The sequence below is a fragment of the Vicia villosa genome, linkage group LG2 (assembly GCF_029867415.1).
Source record: "Vicia villosa cultivar HV-30 ecotype Madison, WI linkage group LG2, Vvil1.0, whole genome shotgun sequence".
NCBI classification, from domain to species: Eukaryota; Viridiplantae; Streptophyta; class Magnoliopsida; order Fabales; family Fabaceae; genus Vicia; species Vicia villosa.
The window spans coordinates 130488876-130514969 of NC_081181.1; the positions used below are offsets into that span (position 1 = coordinate 130488876).

General features: G+C 35.6%; 1 protein-coding gene across 1 annotated transcript; it reads right to left on the reverse strand.

Moving 5' to 3' along the window:
* Positions 1–14772: 14772 nt before the first annotated feature.
* Positions 14773–19930, reverse strand: LOC131652102 (cholesterol 22-monohydroxylase CYP90B51). Its single transcript, XM_058921876.1, has 8 exons — positions 19523–19930; positions 19098–19422; positions 18812–18964; positions 18454–18705; positions 18230–18322; positions 17979–18057; positions 17753–17859; positions 14773–15297 (listed from the first exon to the last, which is right to left on the reverse strand). The coding sequence occupies exons 1-8, from the start codon at positions 19729–19731 to the stop codon at positions 15061–15063; spliced, it is 1455 nt and encodes a 484-aa protein (XP_058777859.1). The 5' UTR covers positions 19732–19930; the 3' UTR covers positions 14773–15060.
* Between the last annotated feature and the right edge of the window lie 6164 nt (positions 19931–26094).

Consider the following 26094-nt stretch of genomic DNA (forward strand, 5'->3'; position numbering starts at 1 on the left):
TATGAACGACCCCATGAGACCTTCTAGAACATACCAATGGGAAGGGTAGGCACCCTAAGCCGTTACGTCGAACTTATGAACCTAGGGCTTATGTGCTTATTATATACTACGAATATATGCATTTCAATTTTTCAGGTTTTTCTACGCGTTCCCTAGCCTGTGGGGATTCTATTTACAAGGTGACGTCCTTCCCACGAAGGACATTTCAGTTTATGCACGTCGATTGGCTTCCTTATAGCCATGAGATCCAGTGACTGTCTTGAACGGTCACCCTGTGCTTACATCTACGCATTCCCTAGCTTGTAGGGATTCTATTTCTAAAATCTCATCCTTCCCACGAAGGACATCTTTATTAATGCACGTCGATTGGCCTCTCGATGGCCATGAGATCTAGTGACTGTCTTGAACGGTCACCCAGTGCTTGCTCCTACTAACTCCCTAGTCTGTAGGGATTTTATTTTATGTCCATGTGTTTTTACCACGACTTCGTCCTTCCCCTGAAGGACATCCTCATTAACGCACGTCGATTAGCCTCTCGATGGCCATGAGATCCAGTGACTGTCCTGAACGGTCACTATGTGCCTGCTCCCGCACACCCCCTAGCTTGTAGGGTTTTGGATTTCCATCTATACGTCTTTCATCCCTAGCCTGTAGGGATTTCTCTTCATCCGATATCGTCCTTAGATAGGTTCTGTTCCGCATAGAGAACCTTCCCACGAGGGACAACTTCATTGGTACACGTCGAACGGCCTCTCGATGGCCATGAGATTTGGTGACTGACTTGAACGGTCACCAGCCGCCACCTTCTGCATACTCCCTAACCTAAGGGATTTCCATTGGCGTGTCATAACATCTAGCTTGCAAGGATGTCACTAGGGTCTAATGTCGTCCCTAAATCCGCATAGGCTATCCCTAGGATTATACGTCACACGTCTGCATTGCATACAAGGAGTTATAATACATAAAAAGGGGGAGTCCCTCGCATACGCATGCATTTGCATTTTCATGCATTCATACATTTACATTCGCATCTTCGCCCGCATCCACACGTTCTGTGCTAGCCGATTTCCCGAGACCCGCAAAAATAATCAAAAGGATCCTAAACTATGGAGAAAGGAGGATAAATTATTGGGAATGAGCCTGGTCTCTCAAAGGAAAAAGAAGATGCCTTTCACCATGCCAGCCACATATCCAGGCCTTGTCATAACAGGATCATAAATACAACAAAGGTTATCATCGAGCAAGGATTAGTTCAACAAAGAAGTTCCCTCATAGATACACTCAAGGGGTATCTAGTCATAAAGGGGTTCATCTTAGAATATAGCAAACATTACAAGGACGTTCTACGATAACCTGGGGGCAAGGATTAGTCCAACTGGGGCAATATCCTGAATAAAGATGCATAACTACGATGGAGGGAAGGCGACATATGTCAACTCCCCCACCAAAGGGCAAAAGGGGCATAGATTTTCTTCATCAATTTACAAAATTTTGAAGGTTGCGAACGGTGTGATACTATCCTTAGAAAAAGCAAAAGAGGTTCAGTCAAAGGGAACTCATGAAGTTCCGATACGACGAAAACCCACCGCTAACAATTTGTTCCCGATAGGTTTGACGTACCCAAGGAGAATTCGAGGTTACCCTTCACTTCTACAAGTTCATGAACTAAGGAGTGAAACAAGGGAGATTGTCCCTAGGATTAATAGTTTTGCCATGCTCAGAGCTTCAACCCCGACGATCGCTAAGTGTTACTCAAGATAAAAGTTGTACCTTCGGATTAGCAATTCTAATGGGATGACCATGCAGGTTTTGGAGTCAATTCATTCGCTCACTACTACGAATTTCCAGGTTTCAGGATTATTAACAAGCTTAAGGGAGAATGAAGAATACAAACAACTGAATCTCGCTAAACGTATGCTTTCAAGGTAAGACCGAACCGATGATGTACAGGCATTGTTTCAATTCCTAAACAGTGGAGATATAAGGATGTTAACCCCTCGTCACCCCCTCGAGCCAGGAGTTGGAGCTTGTTTCCACTTTTCAGATAAACCTTGATTTCAACCAGGGGCAGGGTAGATTTCTATTAATTCAATGGTGTATTTTGGTTGTCAAGAGAATCAGTCAATCCAAGCAAGGATTCAAGCAAAGGTTCAAGCATAAGGATCAAGCAAAGCAAAGGTTCAAGCATATCTTCTTCCTCGCGTTCATTCAAGAATGAGGGAGCAATGGAGATAACATTCACAACAATCTTCTTCCTCAACACATCATTTAAGATCGAGGACGTATCAAAGTCGAAGCTTACAAATCAAAGTCAACATGGCAGTCACAACATTCAAAATCCAAGGATCAATATTTCCAAAGGGGTATTCAAAACAAAAAAGGAGAAAAGCGCCCGCTAAGTCAAAATGGAAAATAAAATGACTTAGGCAAAAATTAGGGCATCCCGATGGATCAAATTCAAAGGAATTGGTTCATGAAAAAATAAGGGATAAAAACAAAACAAAGGCGAAATACAAAGGATAAACTTGTGACTGCTAAATCATCGAAGCTTCCCATCAATGCTTGGATCTCTACAACATTTTTCATCGGTGCTTGGACCTCTACTAAGGCTTCTGCTCAACATCAAAACTGAAGCGATTCTCTTGCAAACAAAGCACATCCATTGGATTAGGTGAATCTTTAGGATTTGGAGAACATCAAGGAGAAATGGGTGGGTTAAATAAATTTTGAGCCTTATATCCATTGTTTCTTAAAACCGTGAACCAAGCCAAATTACAACATTCAAAAGTTCTAATTGTGGCAAGGTTAACTACGAAAGCATATTAAGCAGGATTCTGTTGTTACTGACTCCTAGGTTTGTTAAAACTATTTCTAACCACTACGTTTCTTCAAACATTCATTTCTGATCATCCAGTCCTAATTCATAACGGACTTTGATCCCAAAACTTGCATACACATTACATTGGAGTTACTTCTCAAAAGGGTACAACATCATCTACGGACATACACTTAGCGCTCAGGGAGATCTCGAAATTGGTTAATCAAGGGCGATCATTTCTAATAAAGACCTTTGCATGGGGGAACCACATCTAGAGGGTTCTCCTAAACAGGGGCAAAATTTCAAGGATCACAGGAGCATGCGATCAAACATCTTATTCACTAGGGGCATTCTTCCTAAGGTTCAATCGACTTGGGTCACATCTCGAAGCAATAAACAGGGGCATGTCAAACATGGGAAGAACTCAAATTCAAAAGGATAGAACACTATGGATAACCCTCAGTATCCTGGAAATCAAGGGTATACCCTTCTATCTAAACGTCGAAACATATGACAAGGTTATTTCTCGGGGCACTTCCTTCATGGCTTGGAGATCAAAGGCACCTTTTTTCCATGAAAATATTGGGGCAGTGGATATCAAATCCATAAGGTGAACAATTCAAAAGGTCAAAGGCGTGGAGAACCTCAAAAGGTTAAAAGTGTGGAGAATCTCGAAAAGGATAAAGGTGCGAATTGCAAAGGTTCAAGGCGTGGAGAACCTCAAAAGGTTAAAGGCGTGGAGTATTTCAAAAAAGGTCAAACCGGGCAAGACGCACAACAAAAGGAAAAGGCATTCTCACACTTTACAACATCGAACAAATCTTTCTCCTAACTACGATCTTCAAAATTAAAAAAAAAACAGGGATTGGGAAGTCGCGTTAGCATCACACCCCACCTTATAAAACAAACCTACAATTCTAGCGAGCTATATACGCTTTGGTTATCAACAACCTATCATTGGAGCATCATGCGAATATATATAAATCATGCATTACATACATTGGTTGATGCACGACACCACACCTTTTTAGGTAGTCTTCTTTAGGACAAATGTTACGATCCTCTCTAGGAACCTTTTCAGGTAGTCTTCTTTAAGACGAATTGTCATCCTTTCCAGGAACCTCTTCAGGTAGTCTTTTTTAAGGCATTCTTTTTCTAAGAACCTTTCTAGGTAGTCTTCTCTAAGACAATCATCGCTATTTCCAAGAACCTGTTTAGGTAGTCTTCTTTAAGACAAATTTCTATCCTTTCCAAAAACCTTTTCTAGGTAGTCTTTTTTAAGACATCTTTTAGCCTTTCCAGGTGATCTTCTTTAAGACGAATTTCTATCCTTTCTAAGAACCTTTTCAGGTAGTCTTATTTAAGACAAATTTCCATATCCATTCCAGAAACCTTTTCAGGTAGTCTTATAGAAGACATTACTTTGTTCCACTCGTTACATCAATCAACATATACATAAGCATAAGCATTATCCATATACATTACCAAGCCATCATAATGCATAGTCGTGGTGTAGGTGCAAATATGGTTTAAACAAATTCAATAAGGAGATCAAATCTTGGGATCGACATCAGCATCAGCATACATACATACATACGCATCAGCATATGCATATCATCTAGTGCATTCACATACTACAAAATCCCATTTTCCAACCCTCGTGTTGTGATAGGTGTGTTTTCCGACCCTCGAGTCGTGAGTTTCCAACCCTCGTGTTGTGATAGGTGTGTTTTCCGACCCTCGTGTCGTGAGTTTCCAACTCTCGTGTTGTGATTGACCCACGTGTCGTGAGTTTCCAACCCTCGTGTTGTGATTGATTTGTTTTCCGACCCTCGAGTCGTGAATGCCCGACCTTCGAGTTGTTGAGTTTCTAAACATATCATTTTCTTTCCGACCCTCGAGTCGCGAACATCATCTTCATACATCTACATGATATCGTCAAGGACTTTATGCGAATAAACTTGCTAGCACTATAGCAAGTGAATCTTTTTTTTTCATGCAGGTAAGTTTGCTAGAACTATAGCAAATGATTCCTCTTATGCAGGTACGCTTGTCAGAACCATGGCAGGTAATTCCTTTGGTGCAGGTAAGTTTGCTAGAACTATAGCAAATAATTCATATTGGTGCAGGTAAACTTGTCCGAACTAGGACAAGTGACTCCTAAAGGTGCAGGTGAAATTTGTCCGAATCGAGGCAAATAATCCTAATGGTGCAGGTGAAATTTGCCTGAATCAGGGCAAATGATCCAAATGGTGCAGGTGAGCTTGTCAGAACTATGACGAGTGATCCTATGGTATAGGTGAACTCGCCCGAACCAGGGCAAGTGATCCTAATGGTGCAGGTGAAATTTGTCCGAATCAGGGCAAATAATCCTAATGGTGTAGGTGAAATTTGTCCGAATCAGGGCGAATGATCCAAATGGTGCAGGTGAGCTTGTCATAACTATGACAAGTGATCCTAATGGGGCAGGTGAACTTGTCCGAACCAGGGCAAGTGATCCTAATGGTGCAGGTGAGCTTGTCAGAACTATGACAAGTAATCCTAATGGTGCAGGTGAAATTTGTCCGAATCAGGGCAAATGATCCAAATGGTGCAGATGAACTCGTCCGAACCAGGACAAGTGATTCTAATGGTGCAGGTGAAATTGTCCGAATCAGGGCAAATAATCCTATTTGGTGCAGGTGAAATTGTCCGAACCAGGACAAATAATCCTATTGGTGCAGGTGAACTTGTCAGAACTCTGACAAGTGATCCTATTGGTGCGGGTGAGCTTGCTAGGACTATAGCAAAAACTACGAAAGCTTGCTAGCGCTATAGCAAGTTAACTATCTTCTACATAACAAACTGCGAGTCGTCGCTATTGATAGTTACGTTTACCCATCACGTTAGTCCCTCGGAAGTGATCAAAGGGTTTTACATAGGGTTCTTCAATGGGGTTTATCACGTTAGTCCCTCGGCAGTGATCCTCTTCAAGACTACAAAGGGTTTCACAAAGGGTTTTACACAGGGTTTTTCAAAGGGTTCTTCAGTCAGGTTGATGCATCACGTTAGTCCCTCGGCAGTGATCTTCTTCGAAAATATAAAGGGGTTTTACAAAGGGTTTATCAATTGGGTTTATCACGTTAGTCCCTCGGCAGTGATCTTCTCCAAAACATCATCAATAACAAACAAAGGTTTTAGTTTTCCTTTTCAAAGTTACTAACATGTTTCAACTAACATAACTAACAATCATGCATCATTCGAATAACATACCTCATTCATACATAACGCATATACATACATTGCTCTCATTTATTTTGAGAAAGCTCACTGCATCATACATTACATGCATCATAATATTGCATAAAATCAAGGTTGCCTTTTCTGGCCGTGTTACAATCAAAACACAGTGGTTTCTTCCCCAAAAAACAGCATTTGCTTCACATCCTGAAAAATGGTATTTACCTTAGGTGGCATCTTTAAGCCCATCTCCCACGGAATTTTTCCCCGACTAACGCAAATTTCAGGGCATTTCAGTGTTCAATCATCTTCTACCTTTAGTTCACGATAGGCAGACGTGCCTATCCGACTCTTCAGGTTTAAGAAGATTGAACCGGGGTAGCTGTCATATCCCAAAATTTGCCCACATCATTTCACCTTCAAGGGCGCAAGGCTCATGGGTTCTTCTCGAGCAACAGTCTCCTAATCGAGGGCCTCTCAAAATTAGGGTTTGCAGTTTATCAAAGGATTTTGAATCTCTGAGGCCTCAAATGGATCTCAAGGTGTCACATAAGTATCAAATAATATCCATGTCAAAAGTCAAGCTTCAATTCCAAGGATTGCTCACTCAATGGCTCAAATGATCAATAATCGACTATGCTGACCTGAAAGTCGACTATAGTCAAAATACAGTCAAACTTCAAGATTTTTGGTCAACATCAAGTATGTGAGGTTATATCCATCATTTGATCAAAGGTTGATCATGATCCATTAATAAAAACTCAGAAATGAACAAATGCAAAGGTTCAAATTAGGGTTTTTTATAGGAGAAAGTCAACGCAACTTTGACTGGTCATAACTTTCACACGGAGCATAAAAAATTTCCCAACCAAAGCCATTTATTTGAATTCATTTAAATACAAAATAAATTGAATAAAATCACAAAATAATAAAATAAATCGAGCCCAAAGACGCCCCAAACTCCCATATTCGTCCTCCTCAAGGTATGTAGATTCAAAACTTTAAATTCCTCAAATCAAGCGTTATTAACTGGTTTATTGCGTGTAGTTAGGTTCAGGGATATATTTGGGTTCATCTTGACGTATTACATGGGAGTTTCTGGACCGGACTCATCTCTTGCCATTGTTAGGGCAAGAGAATTCGTCTTCTTCGAATAGGCATTTGCAGGCGTTTTTATGTGAAACTAACATCACCAGTGGACTCGTAGGGCTCGAATTAGTAGAACAGGGTTTTTGTTGCGCAAGTTTGCTCAACTTTTGCAGGACCCGGTGGCCAACTCGCCGGAGAAGATGGAAGTAACCGCCTGTGGCGGTGGTTTGAAATTTGCAGGGGGAGTCAAAGGGCCTGCGTGGCAGCTTCCTCACCTTCGATTGGTCAATCAACTCTTCCCAGTTCTCTTTCCAATCTCTATTGGTTCAGGCATATGTCGTGGGGCCCGCTGTTGTCTCAAGTGGAAAAACGAAGGAAACGAATCAGGGGAGGGCACGTGTTCTGGTTTGAATTTCTAACTTACACTTTGTTTTTTTATATATTAAGTAACTAGGGTATTTCGTTAACAACAAAAGCAAGCAGCACCCATGGTAAGAGTGAGCGCCATTGTCTATAAGGACAGGGGTTCGAGTCCCCCCTAAGACATTATTTTTCAACAGTTGTATACCACTGATCATACGCTCTCCAGCCAAGGAAGGAATATGGCGCACCCTCAATTATCAGCCCCAGGATCTCCTATGATTCAGATCTAACGCACATCAGGATTGCAAGTCCACCATGGACACTCAAGGGCTGCCACACAGGAATACATCCAGGTTTTATCCTTATATTTTTATTTATTTATCCATTATTATTTAGTTTAAATTATATGTTAATATTGTTTAGTTTAATCAATAAATTAGGGTTAGGATAAAATAAGGGTTAGGTTAATGATTAGGGTTTAGAATTATTTATGATCATCCTGATTATTCGATTATGTCGATTATTTGACTTAATTGATTTAATTATTTTTAATTATAAAAATAAAAAAAAACCTTAGGAAGGTTTACGACGTATTAGGGTTTGTCCAATCCCACTGCCCATTTGGCAAAAATCATTAATCCTCAATCAATTTTTTCCTCGATCCGACTATATCTATTAGTCGCATTGGCGAGAAATAACTTTCATTTAATTAATTTATTAACTTAATACTAATTTAAATAATTCTTGGATAATTCTCTCCTCGATCTGACTAAATCCATTAGTCGCAATGACGAGAGATAAAATAATAAAACGTAAATAATTGAATTTGTTGTCATGTAATAACCAAATCTATTGGTTATGAGAGGCAATGATAAAACCCATAATTCAATTACAAAATTTAAAATACATTCTATTTGCTGCTCGTGACGATCGAATCTATCGGTCAGAGTAACCAGCAATACACTACTTAATCCGTTAACTATAATGATCAAATCTATTGATCATCGCACTTAACGGTAACATATCAAACCAGGGTTGTACGCCCAAATCTAAAACATTTAAAACACTCATTCAAACTACGAATTTTCATCACTTCAATCAGGCAACTCAAAATGCCTTTCAAATCACAAATTCGAAACTACGATAGGCCATTCAAAAAGCCTTCAAACCATATCATATCAAATTCAAAGGCGTACAACCCCGTGCCCGAACTACGTTGACTCTGATTCTCCATAAGGAGATACGTAGGCACTTGGTAACAAGGCGAGTCCCCTTCCCCAAAATTCTAATCAGGTTCAAATTTTACCGTTCACCCTTTTCATTTCTTTAGCTATTGAATCTTAACAATTTTAGTCATAAACCTTTACCTTAACTCAAAACCTTATACCTTAGGAAAGGGTTAAGGGTGCCTAACACCTTCCCTTGACCCGATTATAATAATCTTACCCGAATCTCTTAACTGCGTAGGGTTTCCTATTCGCCCTGGTAGAATATGTGGCGACTCTAAATCTTTAAATTTTAGGGCAGGTTGCTACAGTAGCAGCTAGCACCGAGACTGAAGGTTGTTTGTTCGGGTGGACTGAGTAGAGGTGTTGTTCTTCATCAACGCTCGTGATCAATCCTCCAATTAATCACCATAAGAGGTAATTATTCTATCACTGATTATTTTAATTCGTAAGGATCTCTAAAGGAAAATTTTTGTTTTCCGCTGTGTTTATATCGCAAATTTTCCTTCAAAATTTTATTATAAATATATGCGATAATATTATTAATTTTGACATCTTGATCATTTGATCAAGACGTGTGTGTGTGTGTGTGTGTGTGTGTGTGAGATATTGGATCAAACTCTTGTATGGTCGAATGGTAGCATCTTGGTTCGACAATTCGACAGGGTTAAGCAAGAAGTCGAAGGTTGTTCACATGCTGGTGTCGAAATGTGCACGCTGTAGTCGAAGATGGATCTAGCACACATGTGTCGAAGATGCTAGGGTTGTTAGCATGTTAAATTAGGTTTTAGTGTTTAAACCCTAATTTGTTAAGTTAACTTGTTTATTAAGTTATCTTGTGTAATGGCCATTGTGGAAAAAGTCCATTAGTTAGTATGTTAGGTTTTAATATAAATAGCATACAAGTCTCTCATCATTGCATACTGCAAATCCTAATTTAGGGTGAGAGAGGTTATTTATTATTATTGTAAACTTATAATCTTGTTTTCTAAGAGAAAGTAAAAGAATATCAATTATAACCAATTCTTGTGTTCTTCTTCTTCCTTGTTCTTTATTCTTTCTTTGTTTTATGCTTCGTTATTGGCATTGAATTCACAACAAATTGGTGCGGTGAGCATGGAGAAGATGCCTTCAACAAAGTATGAGATTGAAAAGTTCACCGAAGTGAATGATTTCGATCTGTGGCGCTTGAAGATGAAAGCCCTACTGGTTCAACAGGGTTGCTTGGAAGCATTGAAGGGAGAGGCAGCCATGAATACAACATTAACGGTAGCAGAGAAGACGACTATGATCGAGAAAGCACACAATGCAATTTTGTTGAGCCTTGGGGACAAGGTTCTCAGACAAGTATCAAAGGAGACGACAACATCATGGTTATGGGTAAAACTTGAAAGTTTGTACGTGACCAAATCACTGGTAAATCAGCTCTACCTGAAGCAAACTTTGTATTCATTCAAGATGATTGAAGACAAAGTGTTAGCGGAGCAGTTAGATATGTTCAACAAGCTGATTCTTGATCTTGAAAATATTGATGTGAAGATCGATGATGAAGATCAAGCATTGTTACTATTGTGCGCTTTGCCTTGAACACATGCTTACTTCAAAGAAACTCTCCTGTATGGAAGGGAGTCACTGAACTTTGAAGAAGTTTAATCAGCCATGTATTCTAAGGACTTGAATGAATGAAAGGAGCATCAACCATGCAGAAGAATAGCAAGCTCTTTTTGAGCCACTAGTAAAAGAGCTGGAGACAATGGAGCTTCTACTATGGTTGCTGATGCATGACGGTTGGTCATGAGTTTAATTTTTTTGGCTTTGCTATTTTGTTTTATTTAAGGGTGAAATGCCCAGGACTTTTTATTTAGTAGTATAAAAAATAGATAAACAGACAGATACCTTGCTTGAATCTACTACCTTTGTCACTTTGTGGCTAAAAAGGGGGAGTAGGAATTAAGTATATACAAGAGGTGCTTGTACTGAGGGGGAGAATCTGCTGCAGTTGCTCTGATGGATAACAGTCTTTGAGGGGGAGCATGCTCTCCTATATTATTTTCCCCTGCTGCTTTTACTCTTGATAGGTTTTATTTGGTAGTTTTAGCCAAAAATGTGCCTAAGGGGGAGATTGAAGGCTCTCTGATTGTTGGCATGCATTTTGCTAAAACATACTGAGGAAGATCATGTTGGAAGAGATGCTAGATGACTTAGCTTCATAATATTTAAATCAGATCAGAATATTCAAAGAAATCAATCAACTAATATTTTTTGCCAAGATGAATTCAATCAGAAGATTTCCATGTTGTCTATTATTGGATACATTATAGGAAAGATTGGATTGAAGTCCTAATTTCTTGGAGAACAAGTAGTAGAATTTTGGCAGCCTCACTGCTGCGATTTGAAGCCCAGTCCATAAAACTACATATCTATAAATAGAAGGGTTGTAACCTAATTTAGGTGTGGAACTGATATTGTTTATTTTAGGGTTTAGGAATCCTTATTTTTCTGTGTGTTCCACTGTTTACATTCACAAACCTTTAGGTGTTGAATGTTGTTTGATCTCCAAAGCTTTTAAGCAAGGAGAGTATTTGCATCCTCGTAAGCTTTGAAGCATCGAGGAGTAGTTTGATTATTTTTATTTGATTTTTATTTTTTCACGGGATTGTGACTGGAAGGGATTTGAGGAGGGCCTCATACCTAGGTGAGACTTAGATAGAAATTATAGGAAGGATAGTGATTAAGTGAGAAGGGTAAACTGGGACTGTTTGACTTCGAATTGATACTATCGGATATTGATTTCATCCTGACTTGGTACCCCCCATAGTAGAAAGGGTTGTTCCGAACTGGGTAAACATATCGCTGTGTTATTTACTTTCTGCAAGATTATTATTGTTGTTGTTATACTTGTTCATAATTCAGATATAGTGTCGTGACATCTCATTCGACATCTCATATCTGATACCAGAATTTCACCTTTCCTTAACACTATAAGAATCCAAGATAGCCCGAGAATTAATAATCCACCCCTGATGCGTTATAGAACCTACTTCCTCGAGGGTATTCCCTTCCTCATAGCCCAATCTCTACCAAAAGGACACCATATCCTTCTTCAACAACTCTTCTTCCATGGAAAGATTTTCATCACCAAAATAATATATAAGGGATTCTTGTTTGAAATGATCCCAAGACCATTACTTCCTAACTCTCTCCCGAAAAGGATGAAGAGAGAGAAAGAGAGAGTGGCGGGAATATGACGATCAGTTTTACAAAAAAATTAAGTGAGCTCTCGAACTTGAAGTTTTTCCAAGTATCCATGTACACATCAGACATCTTATTTGAATGAAAAATTAAAATGATCCCCTGACCACAAACAGGGTCTTACGAGGAATGGGACACATGAATATATTTAAAAAGAGTCAAACAAATGGATCAGCTCGTCAATACTCACACCAATGCTGGAACACCTTTACTAAGGCCCGGACAGACAGACAAAACTGAGAATGAGATATTTCCAAGTGCTCTAGCAAGTCCTCCTCAAAAGTATTAAAGGGTAGCATAAACTTCAACCGAGTGAATAGACACTCATAAAAAGGAATGGCACGCCCATCATGATGATTACAGATTTGTTTACCCTCGCTAATATGAGAAGCAACCTAATCAGAAGATGGACCCACCTTTATGCAAGCATCATACAACTTCTTTGAATGAACATACACGAAGACAGTCCCTACTATCTCGAGGTCAACCCAAGGATAGAGTTCCAAATCTGGAGGCAGAACTAAGGTCAGTCATCTCCGTCTAACCATTTCGTCCCAACTGTCACAAAAAATAACGATGATTAGAGGTGGGATTATTGTTCTTAAAGATGATATGTTCTTTAATTTCTTCCTCTATAGGTACATTACCGCTGGCAACAACAAAAGTCTCATAAAAGCGACAAACCGTTGCTTCATTTTGAGAAACAATGATCGCCTTCATTTCTTCGTGATAACAAATGAATGAGGGAAAACATGTGACAAGCTCCAAATAAAATCAAGGAGGGGAGTTTTATTCCTCAATTCCTATAGACATGCTAGGAGGAACATCTCCACTCTCAACAAAACCTCCTCCAGTCTTAGACCTATCGTTAAGAACGATCAAATTAGGAACTTGACCATTGAAATTCATAGGCTCATCATCAGGAACCTGACCAACATCTTCATTTATGTTCAAAGGATTATCCCCTAGGTCATCCATGCAAAATAATAAGACAATAAATAGGGGGAAGGAAGAAACAGTACCTGCAGAAATAGGTTAGATAGAGTAGACTCTTCTAGATCCAAGCGGAGAGACCTCGAAATAATAATGTTGGCCATTATCATTCGGCCTGCAATGCGATAAAGTTCCAGTCTTACCATATCCTTCTCAAGCAACGAAGGTAACTACTTTAATGATCCCATGAGATCTCCACCAGAAAGCACATCCAACGCACATCTGCAAAGGACAGTGAGCAAATAACTAAGTTCGTTATTCTCTTCTCTCTCTATATAGAGTAGGTTCCAAATCAAGGTAATAGTTTATCCACACAATTTCATTTCACTCTCCTTCTCCATACATAGACTTGGGCGTTGAAGTGTTAATATTACAGGCATCATATCTCCACCGTATCAGAGACCATAATCCAACGCCGTCTCCGCCTAAATTTCTTACTTCTAGTTCCAAAACGGATCAAAGACAAAGTAGTAACAACAACGAAACTCTGGCATGAAGGGAAATTACTGGACACAAATGAGGATCACCCAAGGCAATGTTAAAGAAAACACGAAAGTAATAACATAGATGGAAAAAGGGAAACAAACAATTTCCAAAAGAAACCCATATGGAAGTTTATATAAAGATGGGGAAACGTTACAAAATCACGCAGTGACATCAGCGTAATGATCCAACGATTCAAATGCCTTCTAGGGGCCATAAATGCACTCAAGTGCATTATAATAGTCTAGCCCACACGCCATTCTTTAGACTAATCACCTAGAGCCAAATGTTAGATGGTCAAGCGAAACATCCTAATGACTAGACAAGCATTTATTTAAGATGTCTCTCGACTTTCCATTGTCCAACACGGGTTACAAAAGCCTAACCTTACCCGGACCAATTTGAAGACTTCCCACACTTCGTAATGTAGTAAGTTTGGGGGCAACTGTTTTGGACCAGATTAAGGCCTAATAAAAAAGATTCATAAGACTCACTCTTCCATCCATTATAAATACCATCTCCTGGCGCCAATATGAGGTACATAACTCATTTCTCAAATATTCTCTTCTACTATGAGCTTTCTCATAACTAACTTGAGTGTCGAAATGCTACCCTTACAAGTTAGCTACGCACAAGATATCGAAATTGGAGCTCCACCGCAACAACCACTCTGATTAAACTCCTTGATCATCTTTTAATTTCAAAGATATTCTTGTCTAGATCGACCCAATTTCAAGAAGGCTTAATAATGAAATATTTTAAACAGTAAAAGAACCAAATGTCCTGCAAAGTAATTCTAACCATTGAATCAAAGTTTGTCAAGATTTAAGGGCATTTATTGAAAAGAGTTGTCCCAAAGATAAAGTTTTAAAGACTCAAACTTAAATTTTAAGATATAAAAATCTAATGAATATTCCATTTTCATGTACACACTATTATAATACTAAAAAGATAAGGTTTTAGAGACTCAAACTTAAATTTTAAGGTATAAAAATCTAATAAATATTCCATTTTCATGTACACACTATTATAATACTAAATACCTCTTATTTTTGACCGTCATTAACTTTGAAATGTCATAACCTCATTGAAATGTCAAAATATTGAAACCTTCAACATAATTCAATATTGAATCTTGATTTACTTTCTCATATGTAAACTAGATAAATCTCTACTAAATCAATATACCTTAAAGAAATAAGTTTTTTTTTTATCAAAAACAAAAAAAAAAAAAAAAAAACCCACCATGGAACAACATAGTTTGTACACAAAAGGTAATTGGATTTTTATATATAATAAGAATAGTAAATGCCAATAGTGAGATAATAATACAAATGAATAAGTATTCACTCGTGGTCCTAGCCTCATGGAAAGGAATATATAAAATGTACAATGCTACAATGTTGGTAGGGTAACAAGCATTGAAAACCTAATAGAGCCTAGAGGAAGAATAAACCATAAAAATTTGAAAATAGTCCTATTAACATGCCCTTGTACTTCAATTGTGTGTGAACTACCGAAAGAAATAACTCAATTCAAATCCAACCCCTCCAAATTCAATACAAAAGGCTATATATATAGGTAGCATGTGGTGTGTAAGCTAATAACTAATTGAACTTATAATTGATGGGGTTGAACTTGAATTTTTAGGCCTTTAGGAAAATCGACAAAAGGGTAGGCAAAAGCTTGATCATTATTATCAATTAACTCCCAATGGTAGTTGAGGATGAGATAGTGGATGAAAACAGCCATTTCAAGCTTAGCTAATTCTGATCCTGCACATAGTCGTGGTCCTCCTCCAAACGGTAAGAAATTGTTATTATTATTACTTGTGTTTGAGCCATTTCCATTGTTCTGCATAAAAAAAAACATCAATATCAAATGGTTTTATAGTATAACATCATTATTAAAAAGAGGTCGTGGAAATTAAGATTGATGAATATATAGAATAAAACATGAAATGATGACTGACACATGCAGGCGTGGCCATACACTCGATCAATGGTATGGATGGATAGATAAATAAATAATGTAGTAAGATTGATGATTTCTTATGTTGGAGGGGACTACAGTACTTTTCACAATCATAATTGTGTTATCTACAAAATCATCAATTTTCCCACTTGCCGCGTATCGACTGGTCCAATATAAAAATTGTTAACTCATAACAGAATTTGAACGTGAGACTTTAAGAAGAAAACAGTCTCTAACACATCACACATCGCATATTTGAACCTGACTCTCAAGACTCAAGTCTTCACCACCGACCTGATGTTGTTGCGCATCAATATTAATTTGTTGTTGGTATTTTAGGGTTGACACGTGTACATTGGGGTTAGGAGGATGAAGAAAGAAAAATAAAAGAGAAAAGGGAGAAATGCACGTGCAAGTGATAGGGCCAGTTCCACATGGGCATGAATAAAAGAGGTGGACCTGCCCACACGTTCACAAAACAGCCATACTTGCTCATCATCATCATCATGACATAGTAGTAGAGCATAGTATCCCTTTAGTGGGACCTATTTATATCCGTATAGTAGTACTATACTGTTCACAACATACCCATCGCTGACCATGACATGACATGACACTTCATCATCTATCAAATAAATGCCAATGCTACTAACCACTAGGGTAGGGTATGGATCCTTTTCTCTCTTACTTCAAAAAAATTTTTATTCAATTTCAATTTGTAATCAAAATATTTATTGTGATATTAATATTTGAATTAATTTATTTTATCTTATTTATTCATATAAGTTTTATTATATAAATTACAATGATATTTGAAAACAGTTATATCACTTGATATATATATATATATATATATATATATATATATATATATATATATATATATATATATATATATATATATATATATATATTACAAATTAGTTGTTTGATTGAGAGTAATTTTTATATTGAATTTTATATTTGACCATCATATTTTCTTTTGTTCACAAATGTTTATTAAAATGTTGACCACTAAATCAATAATAAAATAAAGAAAAAATTTAAACTTAAAATAAGAAATTCTAAATTAAAACTTTAGCACATGCATGGTATAGACCTACTTGATTCTCTGTTGTGATAGTTGACTTCTAACACAGTATCTATCACTACATAAAAAATCAAAGGTAAAATTGAATTGTACTAGTATTACATAAAAAAGAAACTTGTAAATCAATATTCCCTATATCATTATTTTATTCAAAAGAAAATGTTAATAATAATTGAAGAGAATTATTGTAAACACTAATCATTACTTTAGCAATGAACATTGGTTGAAGGGGGTGTATTAATTAAATTAAGCATCTTAATAATAATAATAATAATATTAACCCATCACTTGACTCTAGTATAGATTATAAAATATAGATTTATAGAACTTTAAAGCATGTGCATTTTTTTAGGTGAGGTTTTAAAGCATGTGCATTGGTGATGAATTAAAGTGTGCTATAACTATAGGACCAAGTCAAAATTAAGGATGAAACTGAAACATTATTTTCGATTTTGTGTTTAATTTGTCAAATCCGTGCATCGTGTGTACGTTATGTTTGGTCTGATTTTGTAGCACCAAACGTAAAAATTTGTTGTGTTGTTAAAAGTGGGAAGATAATAACTTATGAAGCTAAATGACCCAATACCAAGTTACATTTATGGCAAAAATCCTAACCCTTCAAAGTTATGTTGCCTTCAAGTGGGTATCCACTACAATAACAAATTTAAGTGCTTGGGGTCCCCTATACTTATTGTTATTCTTTTTCCCCTTTTCCTAATAATTACATAACATTCATTTCTTTTTTAAATTAAGCATTAGCTTTGAAAAAGAAAAAGAGAGAAAAATGGATAATAATCATATAAGACATGCTTAGTCGACACATCAAAAATCGCTGGATCAATGTCAGATGATTATGATATTTTTAACTTAATTTACCACATTTGTAATTTAGAAAAAAGATCGAAAATAATCATATAAAACATGTTTAGTCAACACATCAGAGACTATTAGATCAATATCAGATGATTCTAATTTTTTTAACCTAATTTACCGTATTTGAATTTAGAACATCTAAATTCGATTTTTTTAAACTTAATTTAGTGTAACTGTAACCATACAAAACTAGTTTGTAGAGTGAAGATTGTTTTCAATTGTTTGATATGCGACTCTTAACATACTCTCCACATCTAGGATTAGAGATGACTCAAACATACAACTGAATTAGGATGAGGATTATCTCTGCGTCATATATCTATTGCACACGATGTGAATTAGGTCTAATGTTATTAAGGAGAAAGAACAAACCTGCCATCTCCATGGATTAAAATGTTGAGGTTGGTCAAAAAGTAATGGATCCAAATGCACGGCTGCAATAACCGGAAGCACTTTCCACCCACAAGGAATATCATAACCTTTAAAACACAAAAAACACAATTTCCTCTTTACTATAAATATTCCATATTCCTTTTTCTCACTAAAGAAATTTTGAACTTACTACTCAAAAAAGAATTTATTCATAGTACTAATGTACCTTTGTACCGAACATCTTTAAGAGCTTTCCTATGAAGGAACCTCACAACATTACCTAGCCTAAGTGTTTCATTCACAACCTGTAAAATAAAATCATAGCAACTAATAATGTTATCATGCATATAATATACAAAACTTTAGGTAAAGATCATGTATTTTTCTTCTTTGTTTAATCCACTAATGATGCTATGTTGCAAGCACTTTGAAAAGGACAAGAATACCCTTCTAGTTTATTTATCTTATATGACTTACACAATGAGTAAATTCCATTTTTTTGTAGTCTTCCCAAGTCAGTTCTGTTTCCCCTGCTTGCTTTTTGGTTCTAGCAATTTCTCTGTGTTCTTCCTATTGTTTTTTACAACAAAGAACAAAAAATAATTATTACTATTAGCTGTAAAATAATAATAATACTCTCGCTGTTTGAGAATATTATTTTTAAACTTATTGAATAATTAATGTATCTGATAGTGACTTACCCTTAATTGTTGTATAGCTCGAGGACAACCGGGAAGAAAGTAAATAGCTAGAGCTATAGAAACAGAAGAAGTTTCATGACCAGCAAAAAGCAAACTCAGAATCAAGTCAAGAATTTGCTCTGTTGAAAGATTTGAGTGTTTCAAAACCCAATTCAAAAGATCATGTTCCTCCAAATTTTCATTTCCATCTTTCATTCTTTGAATCCTTTCTTCCATTTTTTCCTCTATGAACTTCAATATTTTGCACCTAGACTGTAAAAAAAATTAAGGTAACATTCAAACAAGCACTAAATATAGTAACAAAAATGAGATTGTTTAAATTATATATAAAAAAAAAAACATCATCATTATTTATTACCTTTAATGCTTTCCAGTATGCAGTTCCTGGAAAATTCAATGGTGCTGATACAACACCTTTCATAAAAGTAACATACTCTTTCTTTAACTTCTCTGTCTCTATTTTTCCAGGTTGCAAACTCATAATGTGCTCTGCCATCAAATTAAATGTGAACTGCAATTCAACCCAGACAAACTCAGTTGATAGCAATACAGAGACATCTGATTACAGACATCTGATTACAGAGAGACGCAGGTTCAAATCTGCTACACTTTAATACAAGAAACAAAAGAGAAACTATTGTTACCTTTTTGGCTTCATCTTGAGCTGCAAATGTGGATTTTTCCTTCCAAGTACTCAAAACAAGAAGAGTATGTTTCTCAACTTCCTTCAAAAGATGTGTTCTAAGTCTAGCATGACTCAAAAAATTGAGAGATATAACACGCATGTCTCTATGCATGTCACCAACCAAAACCAACATAGACCATTTCCCAAGTATTCCACCAATGCTTCTAGGATAGCTACACTCAAATAACTTTCCTTCATTCTGTAATATGAACCTATTCAACCCTGCATCTGCTGAAACTATTGCTGGTTCACCAAACAATTTTGACTTATAAATTTTACCATACCTGTGCACAATTAACTAGTTAGATTAGAATTTCAGAATCATTAAAAGGGTCATTTTTGTTTCTGAAAAAAAATGTTTTTTTTTGTTTTGTTTTTGTTTACCTTGCTATGTGTTGTTCCATGAATTCACCTATTGTGGTAGCAGAATAAGGTTTCAAGTAACCAATGGTTTCACCAAGAAAAGGCCAACCCATTTTTCCGGGAGGAAGATTGAGTTTGGGTTTGGTTGGTTTTCTTTTGAAGATAATGAAGATGAGGAGAAGAGAAAGAATGGAAGAAAGACAGTAGAAAGCTATGTTTGAGTCAGACATGGAGCTAAACCTTAATTGTCTGTTCTTAATTTATGTTTTTGTACTTTGTTTTGTTTCTGACTAAAAAAGAAAAAAAAGAAAGGTATTTGTTATGTGTAATTGCATATAAGAAAAGAGAAGTGGAAAAGGGTTTTAGAATGTTTCATTTTGAGAAGTAATAAAAATGAATGAAGCAAGTGGTTTCAATGAAAGTGTGAGGCTTATAGAGGGTGCTTTTATAAGCTTCTGTTCTGTCTTTAAAGCAAAAAAACGGAAAGTAGCAACGAAATTGGCTTTACACTTTGGAAAAACAGTACTCTTTTGCTAATTTAATTTAGTTTATGCTTTTCAAATAAACTCACTTTTGAAAAGAAAAAAAAAATCTGATTTCATTCAAATAAACTCACTTTTAAATTATACTTTCAATTAATTTAGTTTACGCCTTAGAGTGTTTTTGGTTTTTCAATAAAGAAAATTGATTTTGTCTAAATTATTTTATAAAATTGTTTTTGTTTAGTAAAAGTGGATTATAGAATATAAGTCACCTGAAAAACTTATAGATGTTATTTTATAATTTATAAATATAAGATAAATTAATTGAAGTATTTGATAAAATAATATCTTTAATAGATAATAAATGTAAAATAACATTTAAAATGTTTTTAATTAATAATTTAGTGTTAAATAATCATTTGTATATTATTATTATTAAATTAATTTTGAGTTAAAGGTAGTGCACTGTCAATGTAAAATATTTTATACAGTTAGTGCATCACAACTCTTAAAAAGAAATACTTCATATATAATTAAAGAAAAAGTCAAACGTCTACAAAAAATTAATGGTTATGATTTTACTGACAGTGTAAAACTAATTTACACTGTCGATGTATTTCTATTAAATTCATAGATTTTTACTTAAAATTAAACGTAACAAAGTGAAGTTGGAATAGTTGGAGAAAGAAAATAGAAAAAGGTGGAATAGATACCACAAAGAAAAAATGGAGAAAAATTGTATTAAGAGATTCATAGCTTTTTTAATTATAAAATTTGATTTTTTTTTCTATTCATTCATTTAAAAACATATCTATTTTATTTTAAATTATAATAGCTTGTAAAAGGTAAAAACGAATTTTAACTTAAATAATAAAGATAAAAATAGAAGAAAATTATTTTAAAAGCCATAAGCAAGTAAAAAAAGATACAAGTTACAAAATAAAAAATACTTATCAAACTAAACATATGAGAAAAGCTAAAAAGTAAAAGTTAAAAACTAATTTTTTTTTTATCTTAACATACTGACTCTCAAAGTGAATTAAAGATAAAATAATTTATGTTTGATAACTTAAATTATAAGTTATTTGCAAATTGAGAAAAATAAAGAAGAATAAACAATAATAGAGAGAGAGAGCATTAACCACATACAAAGGTAGTAACCAATACTAACTAGTTATTTCATTTTTAATTAGTAATCACATACATAGTTAGCATAATTCATATGCATAACTAATACTACCTCTGTTCCTTTTTATAAGAGAAAACTCACTTTTTAGGTTCGTTGAATAATTAATGTATCTAGTCTATAAACAGACCAAATACATTGGTTATTCAATGAACCTAAAAAGTGATTTGTCTCTTATAAAAAGGAACGGAGGTAGTATTAATCACATGTTAAACTGTCAGTAATCACATGTTGAACTATCAATAAACACGTGTTAAACTATTGGTAACCATATGCTGAACTATTAGTAATCACTTACTGAACTATCAAGTGCCACAAGTTAAACTATTAGTAACCATTTACTGAACTATCAGTAACCACATACTGAACTATCAATAACCACATATTGAACTAATAGTAACCATATACTGAAAACTGAATTACACGTCTATAATTCAGATTTCTTAAGTTTCTCATTTCCATCAGTTCTTTGAACTTTGTCAACTTCTCTTCATTAAAACTTGTAACCAATAGACCATCTACATAAAGTCATAAAATGACTTAACCTTGCTTAATTGATACTTTCACATATACACCATGTTCCGATGTTCATTTGCTTAAACCTAGTTTGATTAAGAAGCTATCAATTCTCTTATTCCAAGCTCTAGGTGCTTAATTTAAGTCATGCAATGCTTTCTTCAGTTTATACACTATCTATTTTTTCCCTTTTACTTCAAAACCCGGTGGTTGTTTCACATAAACTTCTTCCTCTAGAGGTCCATTGAGGAATGCATATTTCACATCAAGTTGGTGCAACTTACAACCTTTGTATGCTACTATGGCCATAATTGAAGGTGCGGGAAACATAAGAAATAGGGGTTTGAATTGGGTTGCACCAAATATAATCTTTTCGCAACTCAAAACACAAGGTTAACAAGTGAACAAAAATAGATGAACACAATTAATTTTATCATGGTTCACTATTAACGAAGTTACTCCATTACACCCCCAAGGTGATTTTGCTTTCTCAATAAGGAATTAATCCAATAACCAAACTGATTACAGACAACCACATTGACTGCAACCAATGCCTTCTTGAGACTCGTGACTAGCACCTAGCCTTCACAAGGAAACAACCACAATAAGCTCTGATCAACCCTGCTGACAAACCCAACAAGTTCAGGTGATCCTTATCGTGAAACCACTTTGACCACAACCACAGACTTCTTAGGGTTCTGACTAGCACCTAGTCCCCCAAGGAAATAATCAACCAAGTTAATTACAAATGTGTATTACAAGATGTTTCTAATAAGAAAATTGCACAATGTTTAAGTACAGCAACACAAAACTATTGATAAGTAAGATACGAACAAAAGCTCCTTGCTAAAAATACAAAACTATACAAAGAATTTCTCTAACAGAGTTTGTGCAGCGCTTTGGTGTAGTTTTGTATAACTAATTCGTTGATTTCAAATTCTTCCAACGTTTTCCTTTATATATAAGGATAGATCCGTTGGAGGGTAGAATAGAAAATGCAAAGTATAGTTGTAAAGTCCCCAACTGTCATGGTCGGAATGGTAGATAAGAAGTACAGGTTGGACTGTCCTTACGCCACCCTATAAGAGTAGAGGTCACAGTTTACGTTAGTACTTTTATGCTCACCATCACACGCAAGCCGTCCTTGATCTTCTAAGTCTTCAAAGGCTTCTGGTTGTATGTTGATTGAAGCATGTTCTAGATGATCAGAACTTGAATATTCAAACCTAAGTCTTCAAGTCTTCAGAGTTTGTTCAGCAGAACCTTTGTCTTCAGAGTCTTCGCACTTGGTCTTCAGAAATGATGTCTTCAGATCTTTAGAGTTCGTTCAGCAGAACCTCATCTCTAGCATATTCAGAACATGGGACATAGAAGTAAAGCTTTAGAAGGCCTCAAAAGCTTCCCTTACAAATTCACGATCAGAAGCTCTTATACTAACGTTCCTTAGAATCGTTGCATAAGTAGCATTCTAGAATCTTGACTTCCATTGTAACATAATACTAGTAATCAAAACATTAAACATGGGTTAGTAGCAACAACATTTTATATAATTTTTAACATGTTTGGGCTTTGAGCATGTGATTAGACATTATCAAAATCATTACTTTTTCGCCCCCTTTGTCATTATCAAAAAGGCTTTTAAAGACAAGGAAAATAAAAGTTTTCATTGAAAGAGAAGGGATAAAGATACAATTGTTTCATAAACGAAAGAAAAAACTATTCTTAAGTTCTAATACAAAGGGCTAAGGTCTAAACATCCTTCTTCTTCATCTTGGCCATGAACTCCTTCAGCAATTCAGATAACTGCTTGAACTTAGCACCCTGAGCAGCAATTGTTTCATCCTGCATATCAAAGTGTTGATGGATGAGACGATTTTCTTCTTGCTGTTTTTCTAAAATAGCCTTCAGCCTTGCTGGTTGGTCTTCAATCACCATGTCTTCTTTACCCTTTGAGCCACAAGTTTGACCTTCAGTCAACACCATAGCAGAACCAAAAGGTTGATAATTAGTAAGAGATCTTTCAACACCAGGAGCATCAACTACAGTAGCTTTAGTAGTATTACCATCAACATGTTCTTCAGGTTTGGAAACAGGAATATTTGGAGCAGGCAAACTCAAGGGAGGATTTTAAAATATCTTCAACCATTCTTTAAACCTCATCTCAACTTCTTGGCAACATATGGATTTCATGATATCAGAGTTGATCTCCATTCATCTTCTAAAATTAATCTATATAGCTTCAATACTTTTAGGATCCATACTATATGAAGAACTTTCTAGAGTTCGATGAAGCGTAAGAAAATCATTTTGGCGAAACTGTTCTATAAGCTCAGTGAAGGTAGGCGGACAAACATAAGTTCATTGAAACTGGAGGATTTTGTTGAGCAGTTGTTGTTCCAAGTGTGGAGACAAATGTGTTGGTTGAAGAGGTGATTTTAGGTGAACTTGGAGAGTTAATTAGAGTAGAGAGTGGTTTAGAAGACTTTAGATCATCTTGCTTGACTATAGTCCTTTTGGACTTCTTTCTGAGTTTAGAAGAGACTTTATCTCCTTCCTTCTTTGAGCATTTCCTCTTTTTCTTCTTCTTCTTCTCTTTTCCTTAACAAGTGAGATAGTGGATTTCTCTTGAGAAACAATCTTAGGAACAACTATAGAGTGAGAATTTTCACTAGGAGCTTTGGGAAGGAATGCAGGAGAGTCTTCCATAGGAGTTTTCCTTCGAGAAACATCCTCTAAATTAAAACCTTTAGGTATCTTGACTATTTAAGAAATTAGAGACATTTCTAGCAAGTTAGTACCATTAAACATTTTACCAAACAGGATATCTAGACCAACTTGATGATTCAAGTCCTCGGTGAAATTACTTTTAGTGAGAATGACAAAGATGAGGCGTCCATAGGGAATCCATTTTCTTTGGTATTTGGAGCGTTTCTTGGAAGAAAAAATTGCATTGTAAAGGTGAGAAGTGAGAGATGCAGGTAGGTTGATATACTCACATTTGACAAGATAGAATAACATAAGCTTATGATTCATGTCCAGGACTTTAGAAGAGTTCGGAGAGCTTTTGTGAAGAGCACTTCCAATAAGAATTCTAAGCCAGATTCTTAAGTTATTAGGAAGATCAGAGCCCGAAGAGGAATCCTTCTTGCTTTCAAACAAAACTCGGCAATCTCCTTAGCAAGACCATCATAGGTGATACCTAGACGCTCTTCCCACCAATTTTTTTTGTTGTTATAGCAAACTCCTATTCCATCATGTAGAATGAGTTGAGAAATATCCTTTTCACGATGCATATATCTTTTCAAGAGACTTTGGAGCAGATTAAACCTTGATGCGAGATATAAGCATTAGACCAAAATTCTTTGACAAGAGTGGGATAGGTAGGTCCTTTTAGCAGATTAAAGTAAGTTGACAATTTTTGATATTCTATCATTTCCGAGAGATCAAACTTATTTCAGCAAGATTGTCAAAATCTATGATCAATTCAGAGATGATAAAAAGTTGATCGATTGGAATAGCCAAGCAGTACGAGGATAAACATTGTCTCCAAGTTGTTCTTGAGGAAGAGGTTGATGTGGAGGAAATTGTTGATCATTTTTTACTGAGAGGGCCATGTTTAGGAGAGAACCATATGTTTTCAAAAAGCTAACGCATTTTTAGGGTTTAGGAAAATTAGGGTTCGAGATAATGAAAAGACTAGGTTAATAGAGACGAAATAAAAAATGGATTTAGTGGGTTTTAATAAATAGTTTTTGTAATGATTAAGAAACCTTGAACAGTGAAACAAATATGACATGAGGGAAAACATAAGGACTTAAAACCTAATCCCAAATTAATCTCAACTTCCAAGACGTTGCATTAAATGCAAGGCATGGTTAAGAAAAGGCAGTTGTCTTATATTGAATCACTAACCTTTCACTTTTCTGACAACTCAATTAATATGGTAATCTTTTCACATATTATACGAGACAAAGAGTTTCTTTAAGTGAATATCTTAATCAAGAATGTTTCTGGCAGAAAAGAGCTTCACTAGTTTAGAGCTTTTTATTTAGAGGAAAAAGAAGGAATTACACATACCTCAGTAGGTTGTGCATTAATCTTTGTTCAGAAGCTTCATAGACTGTTCAACAAAAATATGGTGTTCTTATGATTTAGCAACTTTTAAGGGTTCATCTTCTGAGTCCTCTTATTTCTGAAAACAATATCAACTTTGGTGCTTGACTGAGTAGACTTCAGATCTGCAAACATTATAGCTATTTTTGATTTTTGGGATCAATCTTATTGTTAAACAAATGTAGATTGATTCCTTAGGCACCCAATTTTTCATCGTTGTATATTCCATAGCTTTTTAGGCAATCACAATATTCTCAATGACGTAGCTTTGAGTGATAGGATCAAGTAAAATATGA